Below are 21693 nucleotides of genomic sequence, written 5' to 3' on the forward strand. Positions count from 1 at the left end.
GTCAGACTAACTCCGACTCCGACTCTGCCCTCCGACTCTGCCTCCAATATTGCACATATATTATAAAAAAAATATATATTTATTTTTTTATACTATTTGGCATCATACTGTTTTGAAGGCAAAGGTATATTTTATTCCATTAAGGGGAGGTTTGGATAGTGAGTTAAGATGAAAGTTAAAAGTTGAATAAAATATGGTTAGAATGTTATTTTTTAATATTATTTTTATTTTGAGATTTGAAATTGTTTATTATATTTTGTGTGTGAATTTAGAAAAGTTGAATGATTAGATGAGATGAATTGAGATAAGCTGGAAAAAAAATTTATATTCAAATCGGGCATTTTGGCCAATCAGTTCAGTCGGTGATCAGAAACTGTAAAATAATGAAAAGTGGTCATAATTGATAAAGTTTGGTCTTTTTCTTTATTGGTGTCCTTGAATGGATGTTAGGTTGAAATAGAAAAATTTTGATCTGTCATCTGGAGATTGCAGCAATTTTTATAGATGCTAATGAAAATTCATCATAAGTAGAGAGAGTCGAGATTGCATAAATTCTTGATGGCAGTGATATATTTCCATGTACCATAATTTTCTTGGACGTTTATTAAATTACATGGCATTTAATCCTTTTATGTAAATGGTTTCAGAGTCATTTATGGACTCCGGTGGGGAATTTATGGCATGAATGTTTCATTCTTTTGGTTTAAGTTTGTGTTTGATGTATGGTTACTGGTTGGCATAGAGGTAAGCAAGGAATCAATGAACGATTTCTCCTTAAATCCTACATGTGATTATTAGGTAGGAGAATCAAAGTTTTAAATACGGTGTCATACCTGCTGGTATTTATCGTGTCGGGCAGTGATCGGTATAGGGAAGGTATGTGTTTCATACCGAATCAAATACTAGTCATACTGGTGCGTTTCGATCAATACCGATAAGTTTTCGATGTACCGGCGATTTTCAGTGTGCTGACCGAAATTTTATATTTTTAGTGTATTTTTACAATTTTCACTCCAATTCTCACATTTGAAAACTATTTTCTTAACTTTTTTTTAATCCCCTTTGCTCGAGGACTAAAAATCAAATCCTTACTCTCATTTTCGTGATGAAGATGAGGGATTATTTTTTGTAATAACTAGATTGAGAACTTAAAAGTATTATTGAGTTTTATAAATTTGTGTTTTAACTTTTTAAGACTTACATTGATATTATTTTGAAATATAATTTATACATATATAATTTATTTATCTATATATAGACTATCCCGAAACGGTACCGGTATCAAAATTTATGTTCCAGTACCTTAACCAAAACGGTCAACGAAATAGTATTTAAAACTTTGAGCAAAATAGTTAGCAAAATGTATTTATTGGATTCAAAAATTATAAATATGATTGTTAGATAATTAAGTTGGCAAAAATGAAAATCAGAGAAAAATTATTATTATTAAACAGATAATATAATAATCTAACGTATAAATTTCTTTAAATGACAACATCCAAATTTGACATTTTTACTTTTTCTACAGTATTGTTAGTGCTCTCAGTTTCACTTCTCACTCCACGGATTGTAAACCCATAGTCTTTGCTCCCACTATTGCTAGCTCGTTGTCGACTCGCCGTTGGTCACCTCTGGATCTCTACCCCGCCGTGCAGATGCCGTCCATCGACAGATCCCTATTATGGTTCTCAATATAAAGTGAAGTAAAAATATAAAATAGAATGACTTAGGAAATAGAAATAGATGTACTATTGTAAAATGGATGTAATCAGGAAAATAAATTAAAGAGAAAATGGTGTGTTGTGTGAGAAAAGTAAAAAGCTTGTGAAGTGTTTGATAAAATAGAAAGATGAACTCAAAAAACTCAAATCGCCACAAGAGTGCTTCGAGGGCCTCCCAACCTCCTTACAAGTTTCCAGATAATTCCTAATGCAAGATCGTTCCATCTCTTCCCCTCCAAATGCATATATCTACTAACAAACTCACTCACACACACAGGACACCGCGTAGTCTTATAAGCAAAACACAGTACTGAGAATTACACATAAAAAGTAAAACGCATAGCATAATAAGCATAACATAAAACTGGAGTAAACGGTGCCGTTTGGAGCTAGCTTTATTCAGTTCTTCATGTCTTCCACATCTCAAGTCTCGTCTTCCACAACCCGAAGTCCCCTCTGTTTCGGTCGTCTTCCTCGTGGTCCATAACACTCCCCCTCGCCTTTTGGTCTCCACTCTCAGTGTCCTTACCCACTGCCCATCGAAGAGTCCATGTCGGTAAGTGCCTCTTTTACCCATGTCTCTAACTCTTTGTTTTTAGTTGTTACTGCAAATCCAACGATCTATTCCAAACAGGCGACATGGCAATGAGATTTTTCTTGTTTTCTTCTCAGTTTTATAATGATTTTACACTGATCTAAGCAACTGTGTTTGATGTTCCGTTACCCATGATTTTAATTTTTACAATCACTGATGCTTTTGATGAGATGAACTTGGTGACAGTTTCTTGATGATTTTCCGTTACCCAAAACCCGACTCAGCTCTGACTCCGTACCGACAAGTCGGAGTCAGAGTCAGAGCGCAGGATGTACATCTCGGAATCGAGGTCGAAAGCCCAATAATTTCAAACCTTGGAAGTTTACAACCCTCGTGGTTGTGGCTAACACGCGCACCAATAGCAAAGCGTGTGACCATTTAGAATTGAACCCTAGTTCCTCTTCTGCCTTTCTGTCAGTGCTTGTTGTGCTCTTTAGAGATCTTAGGGTTTAGGGTTTTTGTCTCTTATCATTACGTCATTCAATGGGGCATCTCATCAACAAATCCATTCCAGCACCATAAAACCCCCAGTAACTCTCTCTCTCTCTCTCTCTCTCTCTCTCTCTCTCTCCCCGTTTTCTTGCTGATAAACTTTAGGAAAGAAAATTTACAGAAAACAACATTTCTAAACATTACGCTTCTTTATCACCCACGCTTCTTTATCACCCTATATATTTTGTTAATATATTTTCGTGGCTTTTGGACTTGTTTATTTGTTTGAATTTGTTTCCCAAAGTCGTGAACCTGTAGAGATGGCGGCGGATTTGGCAGTAAAGCTTGAGGCGGAGAATCCCTGCTGTAAGGGGGTATGTTTTTCGCTCATGACTTCGTGTGTGTGTGTTTTTTTTAATGCGGTTTTATTTCATGCTTTTTTGGAAACCTCTTTGTTTTGACCAAAAACAAAATCTCGGTCTTCAGTGGAGGGAGAAATACTCGAATCTTGAAAAGAAGAGGTATGCGCTGCGGCAAGCGGTGAACATCCTTACACCACAGATTGATACATTTCAATCTGAGAATGCCATTCTCAAGAAAGGTTAGTGGGTTAAATTTTGATTTTATTCAGTCGGTTCCAAAGTGGGTTCAATTGCAGATGAGATAATTGGGCTGGTGATAGGTGCTCATGTGTGAAGCCTATTCTGGGGTCTACTGAGTACTTTCTTGTGTCATTTGTATGAATAATTTCATGATAGAGTGATATGGCTATGGCATATAAATATTATGGCCTAATATCGCACTCATTCATGTCAAAGACAATGATGTGCATGTAATAAGAGATATGAAGCATCTGCACATGCCACTAGGCAAGTGAGTCTTGACATTATATGGTATGAATTTCTAGGATAGAAACAAATAGAAAAAATCAGAAATACTGGGAGGCCTAAAAGGAAAGAATGAGCAAAATTTTATGAAACAAGTCTTTATGCTTTATACTTTACTTTTTATGCATGTGTGTGTGGGTGCACATTGTATCTTGGTTATTACATTGCACTTGTCTGCCCCCTTTTGTAATTCTGTGCTTTTGCAGCATTTGAGGAGGAGCAGGCACGAGCAGACAATGAGAAGGAGGGGCGGCTAAAAGAGTCTATAGCTAGAGTATCTTTGGAGAATGAAATCTCTGTTTTGAAATCTGAGATCTCTCAAGTAAAGCAGAAAGCAAGCTTAAATGCTGTAGATAGAGATAAAAAAGTGAGGCTTCTTCAAGATTGCATTTCTGAAAGGGAAAAAGAAATCAATCGGCTCAAGGAGCTTCTTGAGAAAGAGAAAATAAGGGCAGATACCGAAAGGAAGAATGCTGAGGGTGAGAAAAAGAAAGCTGCAGAAATGTTCAAATCTTTAAAAGCCGAGAAGGTTGAAGAAAGAAGGATTGCCAGAACTGGAGCAGAGAAGGCTGAGCAGTACAGGCTTCAGCTGGAGATTTTGAAGAAAGAGGCTGATGAAGCAAAGTCAAAGTTAGCCTCTGAAACAATGAAGTTTGAACGAGCAAACAAAAGACTTGGAGAAGAAAGAAAGAAGGCTCTCAAAGAGAGAAAACGTGCAGATTTGGAGATGGCCAAAGCAGAGGAGCAAAGGAAGCTTGCAGAAGCTAATGGGAAGAAGGCTGTTGAAGAGAAATGTCATGCTGATAACTTGTATCGGCAGTTGGAAGAGAATAGACAGAGGGTATTTCAAAATTTGGCTTTTCTAGGTGGCCAGACTGATAATAAGTTGAATCCTGAATCTGTTAAAACGAAGAACAGGCTTCAATGTGAGATATTAAACAGAGAAGTGGATGAACACAAATCGGTTTTGGAGCTCTTGAAAGAGTCGAACAAAATGTTTGAGGTTGAAAACCAGAAGGCAATCAAGGAGAAAAAACGTGCAGATTCCAAGATGGCAAAAGCAGAAGAGCAGAAAAATCTTGCAGATGTGAATTGGAAAAAGGCCATGCTAGAAAAATGTCGTGCTGATCGGTTGTCTCAACAGTTACGAGAAAACAAAAAAAATGAACTTCAGCCCTCTAGAAAGTTGGTTGAGAGATCTACTGTAGCACCAGTTAAAACCATCGCTTCTGAAAATGCAAATGTGAAGCTTTTGAAAAAAGAACTGAAGTTGGAGAAAAAGCAAGCAAAGCATGCCAAAAGAGTGGCCAAGTTGGAAAAAAGTCATAACCGCATCCTTCAACAGGAACTTGGTCACTTGAAGCTAGAGTTTGATCAATTTGCAAATCGCTTGGATATACTGAATGAGTCATTAGCACCTAGAGCTGAAGGTATTGATGACCCAGAAAAGGTTAGTTTCCTGTTTCATTAAATAAAAATTTTTATTTTTTATTTGATTTTCGAAGTAATGGTTCTTTCCATGGGAATTATTATTGAAACATAGAGTACAGATTTTGATGTCTCTTACTTTGATTTGCTAGTGGTTCATTTTTTCTTAGATGCAGGGTTGATGAGAGTTGAACCCAACTATTCATTTGAATGGCTTTCTAGTGTAATAATCTGGTCAGTAGAGCATAAACTATTAATGGATGGACGGCTTCAGAATTGTTCATAGCTTATACAGCCTAAATATTCTTTGAAAGAATCAGTTCTAAGCCTAAATAAACTGATTTTTTTTTTTGATAAATTTTTACTTATAAAAAAAAGAATCAGTTTATTGAAGTAGCCTGCCTTCTTGCCCCTTTCTCTTCTTGGTAATCAGGAAGTCTTATATCTCATTTATTCAATTAAATAAGTCAATAGTCCCAATTGTGTACACATTTGCCTTCGTTTTAGCTAGAATCATTTAAATGCACTAGGTGTTTGCTGCACAGTTGTGAGCATTTACATTTTATTTCTTATTATTGGCTTGAAAATTTGTTTTCATGTTCCCTACTGCCCTCAAAACATGAACAAGCATCTACTCATGTTTTTTTTATAAGTGCATCTACTCATGTTCTTATTTATTGGATGGTTTAATGCGCTTTGCAGAATGTTTCGATTGCATATATGCAAAGGTTAAACATGATGAAGAACCTCTGCAGTTTGGAACCAACTCGGGCACACCTTCAAAGTGAAAATGAACTTGTGAGACCTAGTTGCATGGATATGGATGTCTCATATCCTCTCAGGCAAAGCCTCCAACATCCTGCACAATTGCTACCTATATCTGGAGGAAATTTTGATGAGCCCATTTCAGGTATTAATTCTAAATTGGAGTCTCCGCTTGGATGCTCTAACTGGAAAATGTTACAGACTTCTGCAATAAATTCGAGTATGGCATCTTTTTCTGATGGACAGTTAATGGGCTCACAGGAGAAGGGTGCTCTTTCTGGTACTACATCCACAAAATTAGTTGAAGAGAACTTGAATGCACAACCAACAATATCCAACTTGTCTGGTGAAGTTACTAAATTGAGGTGCTGTGAAAAATCTGCAGTGGTGGGTGAAAATAATGTCAAAATTGCTGATAGCGATGATGTTGGCAGAGGTTGTGATTGTAGTAGGAAGAGAAACTGGTTACTTGATTCTGCTGAGCCCATTGAATATTTGTATTCCAAGGGTAAGAAGTTGTGTGTGCAGATAGAAGAGAATCTATCTTTGTTGCACGGTATGTTAGACAGACGAATAGGCAGTCCCTTGGAAGAAGTAAGATGTCTGGCTCCTAATCCACAATGCATTCCACATGGCACGCTTGATGGGTTGCACAAAAAGAGCAAGGTATCTCCTGAAGAGGTACATAAGAAGCATTTTTGTGTCAGTGACGAGCAAAAGAAGACAGAAAAATCTGGAACTGAAGTCTTGGAGGATTCAAGCAATCTTGAAACTATGGCAAGTTTTGAGGATGTAGCTGATGGTGAGTACATGAAACTGCTGGACTTGGATGATGCTGCTGACGAGCAACATTACAGGATGGCAGCCAAAAGGCCTGTGTCACCTAGTCTACCTATTATTGACTTTGATAACAGGCAAATATTTGATGTGGATTGTTCTGAAGCTTTAGTAGTGGAATGGATCTATAAAGAGGTATCGACTGAGCACAGCTTTGATGTTATTGATGTTGAAATTGAGTCCAATAAGCTAAAACATACTGCTCTAGGACCTTCCTGTAATCTGTCACTGCATAAGATTGTAGCCCCTGCTGATTCCGTTGCTGTCATTGAGAATGGTTTCTCGACTGTAGAGGCAGGAAATGCTAGGCCTCAGCAGGTCCAGAACTCGGGTCTGGTTGTGGGCATTAGTAATTTGCCTAGATCAAGAGAAGAGGAAGTTAATTTTCCATTTGAAAGTGAATTGGGGTCTGCATGTGACACTGTTCCAAAATACTGTGTCGTGTCTCCCAACATGAGAGATCGTAATGTCATTTCTAAGATATTTAAAACTACCAAAACTTGTATAGCTCGGTGCTGTTTGCTTTCTCAAACGGAGTGGGTGGTGCCAAAGATTCTACTTGCTCTTATGATGGAAGAAAATATTTTACTTGTGTAAGTGATTCATTGCCATCCAAGTTAATACGATTTTCTTGCTGTTAATAAAACTATACAAGACTCCTTATGGGTGGATGGCATCCATCAATAGTTTTCCTTTTTGCTAACTTCATAGAATTTATGGGTGCATTTTTGTTCCTCTTTATAAGTGGGGGTTTCTCAAGTATATTATTTCATGCATATTGTTGTGCCCCTCTATGCTTTGATTAGATTGATTTATTTATAAAAAACTGCATGACTGATCTTTAGTTTGGAGGCTTTGACGTCATTGAGACAATGAGTTTTTTAAGGTTGGAACTAATTTATTTTCATATCATTGACATGTTTCAGGGAAAAGGTCTGCGTGTTTTTTACATTGGTGCTGCTTAATTTGTCCTCCGCTGCTCCAAGGAAAGTTGGAAACTGCTTGAATACGGATTCCATCCTCTGGTTGGATTCTTTCTCTGGGCACATACGTGCAGGTCTGTTCATTTATTACACATTATATATAATTTCCATAGTTGATACAATTGCTTAATTTGATTGTTTAGATATGTTTACTGGTCATTTTCTTTTTTCTTATCCTTTTCTTTTTGGCAGTGATGTCCGATGTGGAGACAAGAAGCATGCTTGCAGATTTTGATTTCTTGGATGAACTTCTTAGTCTCATTGAGGAATTCCTTATAGACGGAAGAGTTCTGGTGTACACTAATATATCATGTGAGACATTTATCGAATGTGATACAAGAATTAACTTCCTCTTGGATGGTGTGACTATTAGTTTTTCATATGAAGTTCCTTCTGCTGATCAGTTGGTGGCTGGGAGTGTTATATTAGCATCAATATGTGCAGCAATAGACCAGATTGGTTTTATATGTGAGGCATCCTACAACATCTTTCGGAGGCATGCTTGTGATTCTTCATTGGTGCTTAGCATTCTTCATGTTTTTGCTTATCTGTGTGGACAAAAGCTTTTCAGTGCCACGAAGTACGGTTTGATGGTGACTGTCTTCAAATCAATAGTGATGTTACTTGAGGGAGTAAATTTTTCTGATCCTGCTGCTTCTCATTCTTTGTCTGTAAGCGAGGATCAATTTCTTTTCCATCCATGCACCAAATGCCCATTTTCGAAGGATGCTGTTTCTATAGATACTGTGACATCATTGCTCTTGAAATTCATCTGGAATAATGCTGGGTTGGAAACCACAAACTATGATGTGATTAAATCCTTTGATTTGTTGAATTCTGAAGTTCTGTATAACAGTTTTAAATCTGAAGTAAGTTCAAGCCATGAAGGGTTTTATTGTGCCGCCGATGTGAATTTTGATACCTCCCGTTGCTTGGAAAAGTATGAGATGCCCACTACTCAATCACACTCCATTGCTAGTATGTGTCTCTGTCACCTTACTGATGTTCTATCGTTGGTGGAGCTGGTTGCATCCAACATGGTATGGGATTCACTTTCTTATTGTTCCGCTATCTTATCACTCTTTGCTTTGTGTGTTTTAGTTGTGGATCGACCACATATATCTTATTATCTTCCCACCCTGAAATGTGGATTGTCTTAGCAGCTCCCTGTGAGGCTGTTATGTTGGACTAATTTTCTTGAGTTTCAAATATATTTACACATGGGCCATTAGGTTTTAAAACTCAACCTGAAATAACTTATAAAACAAAAACAAAAAAAAATCAACCTGACATAAAAGAGCTATTTACTTTTATTGTTTAAGAGAAGAATTTCTTGTTTATAAGGAGGTGATGTGCTAGCACCCTTGCTAAGTAGTTATGTTTGACTTGGGCTTGATAATCACATGAAAGGTAATATATAAACTTTGCTGGTATTAGGTAATGAGATTTAGGGGTCATCAGTGGTATGTGTAGCTCTCATGAAAATTAAATAGGTAAAAATGTGCTTAAAAATAAAAAACAGTGATTATTTTATTTTGCAAAAAGAGGTGTCTACTTAAAATTAGCTCAATGTGAATGATGTGTGTTGCTGAAGCACAATTACTGGATCCTATGCTATAGTGCAGCTCATTGACGTGTAAAGACAAAAATTTAAATAATTAAATCTACCTTTTCCCATCAGCTGAAGCTATTGAGACAAGTGGTGATTCAATATGTTATCAGAGTAGAGGCCTTGAGTTCGAATCTTGACTCTACACTCTATCCCATTTAGTTAAATATTTCACGTGTTGGAAGAGTCTGGCCCACAATTGAATATTAGTGTTGAAACAAAAATATAAATAATTAAATGTACTTCTTTCTATTAGTTTAAGTTTTTGACACAAGTGGTGATTTAACGAAGAGCATAATTATTTTGTATCTGTAAGGTTGAAAATTCTCTTTCTAAATAGGTGAATAACTTTTATATGCCCGTTTATTTGGATTGTGCCTTTTGCACTTCTAATGATTTTATAATGCTACAAAAAATTATTTTGTATGTCTTGATGTGTAATCTTAGCTACTGGCCTTGGAAACTTGGTCATTGCGTTTGATGTGGTGGCTTTCCCACATTGAAGAATTTGTTTGGGGTTATGATAGGAGTCTTAAAAAGTGCTTAAATAGCCATAAAAACTCTTTAATGAATTAGGTTGTTTGGGGTGTTACATATTAAGTACTTTTTAATATCAAATAAGCTAAAAAGTACTTTTGAAGAAAAGCATCAAAATGATGATTTCCTCAAACATGCATTTCTAGATAATGCAGAACGTAATTTTAATTTTAAGAAAGACTTTCAATGGCCGAAAATACTTACACAACTTTTAGATGACCTTTTCTATGTCATTTATATCTCAAAAAGTATTTTTTTAGGAAAATACTTTAGCTACAAAAGGATTACACAAAAATAAACCCACAAACTGATGTAGCTTGATGTGGTATGTTAGATTGTAAAGTTACTTTTATTATAAAGTAGATCTAACAGATTTCATGAAACGACATCAGTTTATGAGTTTGTTTTGAGTAATCTCTTTGCATTTGTAACTGTTCTTTTTTTTTTTTATATATTGTTTTCAAACAAATGTAACTTGTTTGAAAGTGCTTAGGCCTCATTGGTTTTCACAGCTCCTCTCAATTCATCTCATCTCATCATTACAACTTTTTCAAATTCCTACACAAAATAAAATAAATAATTCAACTTTTTCAAATTTGAAAACAAAAATAATATTAAAAAAATATATTCTAACAATATTTTATTCAAGTTTTAACTTTAATTTCAACTCATCTGCGAAAACAAACGAGGCCTTAGACATATGGTTACCAAATAATAAATAACTTTTTAATAGTAGGGCTTATTACTTAAGCTCTACAACTATAAGCTTTAAACTAAAAGCTATATTACCCACCACAATCCCAAACATGCACAAATAGTGATGGATAACACTTTTAGTCTTACTATGCAGCATGTTGTCGGTGGATGTTAAAAGTGTGACTTTTGACTACAATGAGACTTATATTGTGACATGTTGACGAAACTCTCTTATGACCATGATTTAAAATAGACTAGGATTCTCCTTGAAGCAAATAGTGTTTTAGAGAGAATTTGATTACCTTGATGGAAAGTTTCAAAGCATACAAATTATATTGAGAAGAATTTATGTTTGATATCTTGTGAATTGATATGAGGTCGATGTAGTTCATGTGTCGAAAGCTAAATTCTTTAGAGACTTAGTTCATGCCTTGAAGATTTTTTCTTGCGCAGAGCTGTTCTTCTGATTGTTATCATCTGCCTATTTTGTTTTTTTATCAGAGATGGGACTGGACATGCATCAAAATGATTCCTCAGCTGTTGAAAATTTTGGAGTTGTGTGTGTTGGAGGACTTTGCTGCTGCTATTGTTGTTCTCCTTGGACAACTTGGGAGGTAGGTTTATGTTTAATTTACGTTAATTTTTTTTATGGGTAATTTACTTTAATGTTGGCTGATATTTATGTTCGTAATTTTGGATATTGCTCCACCTTATGCTAAATTGGCAGCCTTGAAGTTCTGCCTTTTGGTTATATTTTTTGTTTGCTCTTTGATTTTTTTTTTTTTTAATTAAGATTTGAAATAATTATATTGATGGTAAAAAATTATTGATATTTTATTTATCACATAGCAAGAAACAAAACCTTTGGGCATATCTTGATTTCAACCAGCGCTGAGACATTGAGCTTCATATTGGGCTGTCAGACTGAGTTTCACTGAGGTACTTCCTTTTATCTAATAATGTAATTCTGATTTTAATTTCAGGCTTGGAGTTGATGCTGGTGGATATGAAGATAAAGGAGTTGAAAATTTGAGATGTAATTTATATACTTTTCTTAGTCGTTATACTACCATGAAAGCAGGTCTACACCTTCAAATAGCCACTGCCACTGCTTTGCTTGGGCTTCTTCCTGATGATTTTGATGCACTCATTCAGAGTAATGTGAAGATTCAGGTAACTGCAACTCAGTCTCTTCTTGCTGATTCTATGAGGAAGTGGTTTTCTTTGCTGAGCAAGGAGCAACAGGACTTGTCGGTGCAGCTTTTACAACCAGCTGGTGCAAAACAAAAATAGGAACAGAGAATCTCTACAGAGTTGCGACTGGGTGTTACTGCTTGGGTATTCTTACCTGAGTTTGAAGTGGGATGTTGTGCAAGTTCTTTTATTCAATTGGAATTGAAGTAAGAAATTTTATCATTCACCATTGGGAGCTAGTGTATCACCAGAAGATGAAGATGCTGGTACTGATTTTTCCAAGGCATTATTTACTTGTTTGCTTATTTGGTGGAGAAGTTTTATATTTTTTAGCCACCGTCTACAGATGCATTGTTTTGATGGCATTGAGAGCTAGCAAAGACAAAGATTCTGGGACAGATTATGTGAGACAGCGAGGGCGTTTTTAGTTACTTGCTTGCTCATTTGCTGGAGAAAGTTTTTGATCTTGCTACCCGTTTCCCAATTTGTAAGTTATTTGCGAATAATTGCTTTTGAGTCTTTTACTCCCAAGATCTTAACTACAAGCATTACTTAATAATGTTTCTTTTGGGGCAATTTTTCCGGTCCTCTCACTCTTTTGAGTCTTATACCGTTCTTTTTTGTAGAGTTTCTTCATGGCATCTGTAATTATGTTCTCTCCTGAATACAGGTTATAGCTATCTGTTTTACATCATTTGTGGACAAGTTTTTGGTTCTGGCAAACACTTGGTTCTTCCACCATTCTTATGTTGCATTGACACTTCGCCTGATCTCCTTGAATAAGGGTAACTTCTTCCTTCTTCTTCTATTTCTTCCAATTGCTTATAAATTTCTTGACCAATGATGATTAAGCCTTTTGAGTTGTTGGTCCCTTCCTAGGATTGGTCTTCAGCAGCCATATCAGATGATGCACATCCACCAAGATATTTGGAGGCTTAATGGAAACTTTGTAACCCAGCTTGGCAAGATATAGTGGCTCTATTGTTTTGTCATTTATATTCTTTCTCAAATTGGCACAAGTTACATTGAAAAGGTCAAAGGGTTACATAGAGGTCTAAAATAACTTACAAATCTTTTTTACTTATTTTATAATTCTATTTTAAACTAAAATACGTTATTAAATTAGCACAATTAAATTGTTCACTTATAAAATAAGTTATAAAAGAATATAAATATATCATTATCTTGTATATAATTTACACCATTGATATAATAAGTATTAATTTATAATTTAATTTAATTTAAACTATATCATAAGAGCAAATGATGTTTACTGTCTTAGAGTGTATAAGTTCTAGTGCACTCTCTAAAAAAAATGTGAATTTTTAAGATTCACATAATTAAATTATTTTTTATTAGTAGATCTCATTTTTTTTTCTCAAAAGAAGTGTATGAAATTTACACGTTGCACCTCGCATGACTAGATCTGTCATTTTGCTAAAAACAATTACAAGAGTATTGTCGACCGAACCATCAATGGAAAAATGTAAAAATACAAGAAGAAAAGAAAAATTTTACTTGTCCTCACTTACACCACATATTAATATGTGATTTATCATTTTTTTTGTATCTTTATTTAAATACACATTGATGTGTAAATATGTATATTTAAATATAATGATAAAAATGACATCATGAAAACAATTACCGATCGATGTGAATGCTAGCTTGAGCTTAGAAGATATGAAAATGGTGAGGACTCAGGGGCGGCTCAGTAGGTTTGGGGACCTAAGCAAAAACTTAGGGTTCGTTTGTTTTCAGAGATGAGTTGAGATTAAAGTTAAAAAGTTGAATAAAATATTATTAGAATATATTTTTTAATATTATTGTTGTTTTGGGATTTGAAAAAGTTAAATTTTTTATTTTATTTTGTGTGGGAATTTGAGAAAATTGAGGGTTTGTTTTTTTAAAAGTAAAATTAAATAAATTTATTTTAATTTTTACATTTCTTTTTTAATTAAAAATAATTAATATCTTTTTCGTAAAGTAAAATTACTGATTAAGATTTTATATTACCTTTATTAAAAAACTTTCGATTTGAAGGATTTTATCAAATTTAATTTTACAATTCGTGCTTTAGATTCTTAGAGCTCGTTTGGGAATAATTGTTCTCATATATTGTCAATTTCATTTTCTCTCTCTCTCGTTCTTAAAATTTAATAAAATATTTTAATTCAAATTATTTTACTATTATTTTAAGATATTATGAGATATTCTTAATATGTAAACAAACTCTAAAAGAAATTATAATCATTATTTTTAATAAAATTCTATACATATTTTAAACATTTCGGAAAGAGTGGGCCCTTGTCTCGTCATATGATCATACAAAATTTTTTTTATCAACATCTGAAAATTAGATTTTGCTATTTATAATTTTTACATTATATATTAAACTAATGATAAAAGAAGAGTGTATTCTTAAAATGAGAGCATCTAAAATAATTATTATTAGGATACTTTTAAAACTAATAATGATATAATATCTATTTAATATTTTGATTGTCTCTCATGCATTGAGTTAATTAGTTTTTTTTTAATTGGATCTTTTTAAAAAAAAAAAAAAATCTACTTTAAACTCTTTTTTTTTTGGGCCTTATTTACTAGAGGCTTTAGAGCATTCTCATATGCTTTTCTACACGTTCGTTATCTCTAAATTTTAGAATGCTTTTTGGGAAAAACCTCAATAATCCCCTCCCATCCAAATCCCTAAATTAGGGATTTGATTTTGGGTTGATACAGTGGTTTCCCAAATATCGGGAACTACTGTACATCCCCAATCAAATAATCTCTCCATTTCCTGTTGTTGGTCTCGTGTGAAAATCTCTCTCGATTGCCCTAGTTTGTATCGACCCTCTCTCTCATTATTTGCCACCATTGACGGTAACCCTTCTGATCGACTAGAATATATGTAAGTCTCTGTCATTCTCTCTCTCACAAATGCATGTCTTGAATTAGTTTCCTCTATGGCTGAACTTTGTCCTTCTCTCTTGCACGAATCAAACACATTCAAATCCCGAACTGCCATGGCTTTCATATGAGATATTGCATAGTTTCGACTTGCAACGTTATGTACAGTATTATCAACTACATGAGTGATAAAGCTTTATTTGTTCATTTGAAGATTATCCAGAGTACCAGAAATTCGTCGTTCTCCCACTTTCGGCTTAGAAAATGAATTGAATCCTACAAACGGCGTCACTGTTAATGTAGGAAAAATCTCACAACAGGCCGAAAAGGGAGAAAGATTCATTCTCAGCCCGCTGAGATGATTTGGGCCTCGATTGGTGTGGTCTAGAGCCTCTGGTAGTAATCCGGTGCTACCGTATGGTGTCAGTGCTTTCATTTATGGTGGTATATAGAAAACAAATGCAAGAAAAGTAAAAGAATGAGACACAGAGATTTATGTGGTTCGACATGATATCTATGTCTATGGTCATTTGGGGAGGAGAAATTTACTATAATATGCTTGTTTACAGTCTCTTATAATCTTTCATTTCTCATTGTACAATAGAGATCTTGAATATATTTGCTAGAGAAGACCATCTTACTGGATCTTTCCCTTCCAGAGGTTGAAGTAGAAGTCAAAGTAGAAGCAGAAGCCCCCTTCGAGTCATCTGACCTCTTGCTTTTATCTGACCATCTTTTCGAGTGGGCCTTAATAGTGATGAAGGATGTCTACTTTGAATGTCTGATTGACTCTCCCTTTCTTACTTCATTATAATATTAAGAGTATTTTTATATGTCTGCCTACATAGCACACTTGATGTGTATTATTATTACCTTTTTTTTGGTAACTTAAAACGTGTGTTTTGGTTTAGAAAAATGAGACTAATACGTTTGGGTGTTGAAAAATGTTGAGAAGTGTTGAGAATGTTTGTGAATAGTTATGAGTAGAGATTGAAGTGAGTTTGTGGGTCCCATTGAGAGTATTTTGAGTTGTTTGGATGTGTTAAGTATGTTGAGTTGTTGACTTTTGAGTAGGTAGTTGAAAAATGTGTGGGTCCTATAAATATTATAGTGATTTGATTTTTAATAATAAATATTATAATGATTTTATTATAGTGATTTTTTAATATTAATAAATATTGTAGTGATTTTATTTTCCTTTTATATATAATAATGATAAATATTATAATGATTTTATTTTTAATTTATATATAATAATGATAAATATTGTAATGATTTTAGTTTTAATTTATATATAATAGTGATAAATATTATAATGATTTTATTTATATATATATATATAATAGTGATAAATATTATAGTAATGTTATTTTTTATTTATATATTATAGTGATTTTATTTTTAATTTATATATAATAGTGATAAATATTATAGTATTTTATTTATTATTTATATATAATAGTGATTTTATTTTTATTTATATATTTTAGTGTTTTTATTTTTTATTTATATATAATAGAGATAAATATTATAATGATTTTATTTTTTATTTATATATTATAATGATTTTATTTTTTATTTATCTTTAATAGTGATAAATATTATAGTAATTTTATTTTTTATTTATTATATATTATAGTGATTTTATTTTTTATTTATATATTATAGTGATTTTATTTTTTATTTATATATTATAGCGATTTTATTTTTTATTTATATATAATAGTGATTTTATTTTTTATTTATATATTATAATGATTTTATTTTTTATTTATATTTAATAGTGATAAATATTATAGGAATTTTATTTTTTATTTATTATATATTATAGTGATTTTATTTTTTATTTATATATTATAGTGATTTTATGTTTTACTTATATATTATAGCGATTTTATTTTTTATTTATATATAATAGTGATAAATATTTTTTATTTATATATTATAGTTATTTTATTTTTTATTTATATATTATAGTGATTTTATTTTTTATTTATATATAATAGTGATAAATATTTTTTATTTATATATTATAGTTATTTTATTTTTTATTTATATATTATAGCGATTTTATTTTTTATTTATATATTTTAGTGATTTTATTTTTTATTTATATATTATAGTTATTTTATTATAGTAATTTTATTTTTTATTTATATTTTATTGTGAATTTATTTTTTATTTATATATTATAATAATTTTATTTTTTATTTATATTTAATAGTGATAAATATTATAGTGATTTTATTTTTTATTTATATATTAATGTGATTTTATTTTTTATTTATATATTATAGTGATTTTATTTTTTATTCATATATTATAATGATTTTATTTTTTATTTATATTTAATAGTTATAAATATTAATGTGATTTTATTTTTTATTTATATATTATCGTGATTTTATTTTTTATTTATATATTATAGCAATTTTATTTTTTATTTATATATAATGGTGATAAATATTTTTTATTTTATTTTTTATTTATATATAATAGTGATAAGTATTATAGAATGTTTATGAATAGTTATGAGTAGAGATTGAAGTAGATTTGTGGATCTTATTGAGAGTATTTTAAGTTGTTTGACATGTGAAGTTTTTTTAAAAGTAAAAGAATATTTGAAAAATATTGAAAAATGTTTAGTACCTAAACATAGCTTAAGAAAATAAAATTATATATTTTTAAGTGATAAAGCATGTTTGTAAAGCTTCAGTCTAGTAGAACTCTTTGGTGTGTAATGGGGTTATTCTTTTCCGGTCCCTGCCATTCGAAATTTTCTCCAACCCCATTCCGGTGTTCGCCAGCAACCTTCGTGTGTGGCTCTACCGCACCAGCGTCCCCCTCCGGAACCGCCAACAAAAGCTTCGTCGCCGCCGCCGAGCTGTTCTAGATTCACATTTTACAGATTGACAACACCGAGTAGATTGTGTAGCCCAGCTTTCTCTCTCTCAAGGTAAAGCTCCGTTTCTAATGGTGCTCAATGGGTAAAGCTGATATCTTTCATGTCTTATTTGGGGTGTGGGACTGGGTAGTTGGTGGTGGTAGGGTCCGGGTTATCCCCACGAGAAAATCTACTCCCACTCTCCCGCCTTCCCGCTTCTTCTTGAATCTCATCTACTAGAAAGTCACCGTGGGAGAAGGAAAGTGACAGAGAGTAGAAAGAAACCGGGACACAGAGAAAGAGAAGAGAAGAAGAGGTATGTGGAGGAGCTTCTTCTCTGGACATGGACACTCTTGAGAGGAACCAGATCCCGACACCCATCTCTAAATTAGAGGTGAGATGTCGTGACCCATTTGGTTTTTGTTTCTGGTATTTCCAGTGGTTTATTGCGTTGGGTTTTGTTTTGTGGATTTCTTGGTGATGACAAGCTATGTCCATTTTTGAGAAGGTTGACTTGGTTTCTCTATGTTCATGAGCGTGATTTGGTTTCTGAGTGGGTTGATCTTTGATTTTCAGTGGCACTAGGAATTATGTTATCGAATGGGGTGCTATTCTTTTACCTTGAAGTGACGAATTTGATATTTTTGTTTCTTAAGTTAATTCTTCACTTTTTTTTTTTTTAATTATAATTTTCAGAAATATTTGTTTTGTACTTATTTTCAACTTGATTAGATCTCCAAGTTCAATTAAGTTTTTGCAATTCTGATGGTTATTTGCGTGCTTCAGGGTTTTGGGTTTCATCCGGGTTACTTTATGTAACCCAACAAAGAAGTTGTGTGTATATTAGGAACAATTAGACTATGATGGATTCTGCTAGTGTCTTGAAAGAGAATTTACTTGTAAAACTGTTTTACTTTTTTCAATTTTAGTTTACGCTATTTATTTATCATAAGTTTACTTGTTTGTCTTGTGTATTTAGGTTAATTCTCTCTTTTTAAAATAAAATATTATTCCCCAGAAGGATATAGGGTTATATGAGGGAAATATTTGGTGGCATAGCAGTTCTGGAAAATTTTTGTTCATGTGTTTCTTGCAGTATTCGCGGAAAGTTCTGATGTTTATGCGAGATTTGATTTAGATCAAAAGATGTTTTTGTAGGTAACAACATTTGATGCTTGAGGATATTTGAATGTCCATTTTTCAAAATGTTTGTGATTCCCTTTTTATGTTTACTTCGTATCATGCTCTTAGAAATGTTCTTTACCACTGCAAGCAGGATTCACCTGTCTTCAACTATATCATCAGTCTTTCTCCTATCAAGCCAATTAAGTCCATACATATTAGTCCATAGTCCATGTGAGAACATAGTTCATGTAGTTCCTATCGGAATTTCAATGAAAGTCTGGTAGATTTTGCCAAACTTTTGTTATGCATGTGGATTGACATATTATCTGTGTTGTTTTAGGTGTGTGAGCATATTGATGCGATGTAATTTCATGGAGATAGGTGCTTAATTCAGACAATGGATGAAAATTTTAATTATTAGCATGCTGGCCAATTATTGGTGTACGATGTTATTGACTGGACTTGCCCATATTTCTTGGCAGCATCGTGTGACTGGACTTGAGAGTTAATTTTTGGCAGCTTTGTGTACATGTCGCTTTTCAGACATGTTGTGCAGAATATTTTGAGGACATAAATATTCACAGCTTGTGTACATAAATATTGTAAATTGTGTATATGTTGTTGTGGATTGTGTCCAGGTGTATGTGTGTAGATGTTTTTGTGTCCAATTGTGTATGAATTATGTGTGGCGGGTTGTGGAGATCGTTTTGTGGAAATGTATAGATTTTGATTCCAAATAAGGAAATGGGAGTACTTGTTGTAAAGCTTACCATGTGTATTTGTATATGAAATCAATCATGGTTCCATGTCAGTTCAGTTGATTATTGTCTGTGCGTGCGTGAGTTTGGGAAAAAATCTATCTAGCTTGTGCAGATTTTTGTGGACTTATCATCATCCTGTCTGTATAATATACATTGAGAGAAAAATCTATATATAGGGTATAGATTTTTGTTCCACTTTTCATCCTGTGTGTATAATAGATTGATCCAAAATGTTATGAAGAACGTCATAGATAAGTTCAAAAGGGACCAAAACATAGTACTATCAAAATGTATATAGCCCAGTAGATTTAGAAAAATGACCAAAAACACTAGATTTTTCATAACCTCCATAGTACCTCTCCCCTTATACAACAAACTGCCTGATCAAGTACTTAATTAGGCTTTGCCTAATTCAAGGGGGAGTACCATTACACTTGATCCATACAAGAAAAATAAAGAAAATATCCATCTATTTACATGTGCCATATAGTTTATTTGAACCAAGCAGAAACTATTACATTTGATACGATCTAGCACAAAGACAATAATATTCGCGCATTTCTATTCTCGACCCTTTGCAAATTTTGTTCGACCTCAAACTTCTGAACATCTCTCTCTCTCTCTCTCTCTTATCTTCCCTTCTCTGCAATACATCCTTCTCCATCTTCCGAACTGCATTAGCTTTTCTCTGAAATTTATTCTCTATCAAATTAGCATTCCTTTTAGGCTTTCACATTGGTAAGACAAATGCCAACCAAACCGACACCTGAACCAACCTGTTTTCATATCTTTGGTAAGCAAAACCACCAGCAATGAAAGCTCAAGCCTCAAACAGTCAAAATATGAGACATACATGGTCCAAAAAAATGAAAGAGAAAAGACTAAATAAATGCAGTTCAAGTTAATAATACAGAAACGTGATTTAACTAATTGTCTTAAAAGATTTTGTAGAATATGAAAAAATCTCTCATTGCTTAAATCATTGGTGATTGTTATAATGAAGACCACAGTATGTAGATTTAGTTTCATGAAAAAAAAAAAAAAAAGAAAAAAACTTGGGTGGAGAGTCTGGAGACCCTAAATGAAACTAATTAATATTTGTCCAAGATGTTAATGCAACTAAATGAAATAACTTTTATTTCTCTACTCAAAAAGGAAAAGGAAGAAAAACAGATTTTATTTAAATCCAGATAGGTCCAATATGCAAGAATCCAAAACTAAGCACATTGTCAAATGCTATAAAGATTAGTCTCGGGTAGCAAGACGGGTGTACAAACGTCAAACGTTGAAACTGCTTCCTCTCTAGACATTCTTCATTCTAGGAGAAAAAGTTGAAGTCCATGGGAAGCAGACAAACCATAAGTAGTGGGGTAATTGAAACCAGCCTGAAAAGATTAACCGGTCAAACCAATATCTCAATTATTTCAAGACATTGTCAAAATCCTTTTTTACTGAATCTACCTAAATAGCACATGCTGCTTACCACAATTCCCTGTTCTAGCAACTTGGTCTTACACAAATTTATATCATAAATGTATTTCCAAGTCCAAATTCCTTTTTTCCCCTTTCTCTCGGCAATGATTGAAAATGTTTTCCAAAAATCTTGTAGTTTGATACTTGTTTATAATCAAACCTTCATATTCAAAATATTCATCAATGTTTAGTTTTGCAGGTATCACCTACAATATATAGGCATCAACAATGCAGCTTACCCAGTATCTCCTTCAAGCATGTTGAGGGAACATTGTAGTGGGACCACCAATTTCCTTGAGTTAGGACAACTTGGAAGCTCAGAACAACCTAAAAGTACCAAAAATCAACTTAAGATAAGCTGATGCAAATGAATAGCAATCAACATCAAATGACCAAATAATCTGTAGATACAATTTAGGCATTTATTTACTGTTTTCTCAAGCGAAGTCTACACACCTAAGAAAATTCAGAGTTTGAATGCCTTAAGTACTGCCTTTTAATGGATTTGATTACACTTTAGCCACATTGTCGCATTGCCAAAATCACATTAGCCACCAACAATTGAGTCAACTATTTTCAATAACTCAAACTGGTCTTCTATCATGCTGCAATGAAACTGCTCTTATGTCATGCTGCATAGATTCCTTTTTTTTAGTTTCACAAAGCCACCACACGTCTTGAAACTCATGCATATATCCTTAAATTCAGGCTATAAAAATCATACTTCCAGTTATAGCAAAGTAAATATAGTTTTTAATATTATTTGCAAAACATTACCAATAAAAAAACTATTATTTACAGAACATTAGTATTTTCGATTATTGCATTGGTATCTTACATTGCTCTATTGCACATG

The 21693-nt window shown here is 33.0% G+C and overlaps 1 protein-coding gene and 1 long non-coding RNA gene across 6 annotated transcripts; one reads left to right on the forward strand and one right to left on the reverse strand.

Annotated features, from left to right (window-relative positions):
* Nucleotides 1-2058: 2058 nt before the first annotated feature.
* LOC121244406 (centrosomal protein of 128 kDa-like) lies at nucleotides 2059-12768 on the forward strand. Of its 5 annotated transcripts, XM_041142469.1 has the most exons (13): nucleotides 2068-2277; nucleotides 3069-3122; nucleotides 3235-3349; nucleotides 3842-5085; nucleotides 5766-7258; nucleotides 7592-7722; nucleotides 7841-8688; nucleotides 10992-11104; nucleotides 11474-11663; nucleotides 11736-11950; nucleotides 12031-12171; nucleotides 12355-12469; nucleotides 12564-12768. In XM_041142469.1, the coding sequence occupies exons 1-10, from the start codon at nucleotides 2272-2274 to the stop codon at nucleotides 11781-11783; spliced, it is 4242 nt and encodes a 1413-aa protein (XP_040998403.1). In that variant the 5' UTR covers nucleotides 2068-2271; the 3' UTR covers nucleotides 11784-11950; nucleotides 12031-12171; nucleotides 12355-12469; nucleotides 12564-12768. The 5 variants fall into 5 exon arrangements, with proteins under 5 accessions (XP_040998405.1, XP_040998404.1, XP_040998403.1 ...); XM_041142467.1 differs by having other exon boundaries at nucleotides 2069-2277; nucleotides 11474-11950; XM_041142468.1 differs by having other exon boundaries at nucleotides 2070-2277; nucleotides 3053-3122; nucleotides 11474-11950.
* Nucleotides 12769-19681: 6913 nt separating this feature from the next.
* On the reverse strand, nucleotides 19682-20066 carry LOC121243915. Its single transcript, XR_005936342.1, has 3 exons — nucleotides 20017-20066; nucleotides 19791-19937; nucleotides 19682-19720 (listed from the first exon to the last, which is right to left on the reverse strand). It is a non-coding gene; the product is annotated as an uncharacterized LOC121243915 (long non-coding RNA).
* Between the last annotated feature and the right edge of the window lie 1627 nt (nucleotides 20067-21693).

Source organism: Juglans microcarpa x Juglans regia, chromosome 8S, assembly GCF_004785595.1.
Source record: "Juglans microcarpa x Juglans regia isolate MS1-56 chromosome 8S, Jm3101_v1.0, whole genome shotgun sequence".
NCBI lineage: Eukaryota > Viridiplantae > Streptophyta > Magnoliopsida > Fagales > Juglandaceae > Juglans > Juglans microcarpa x Juglans regia.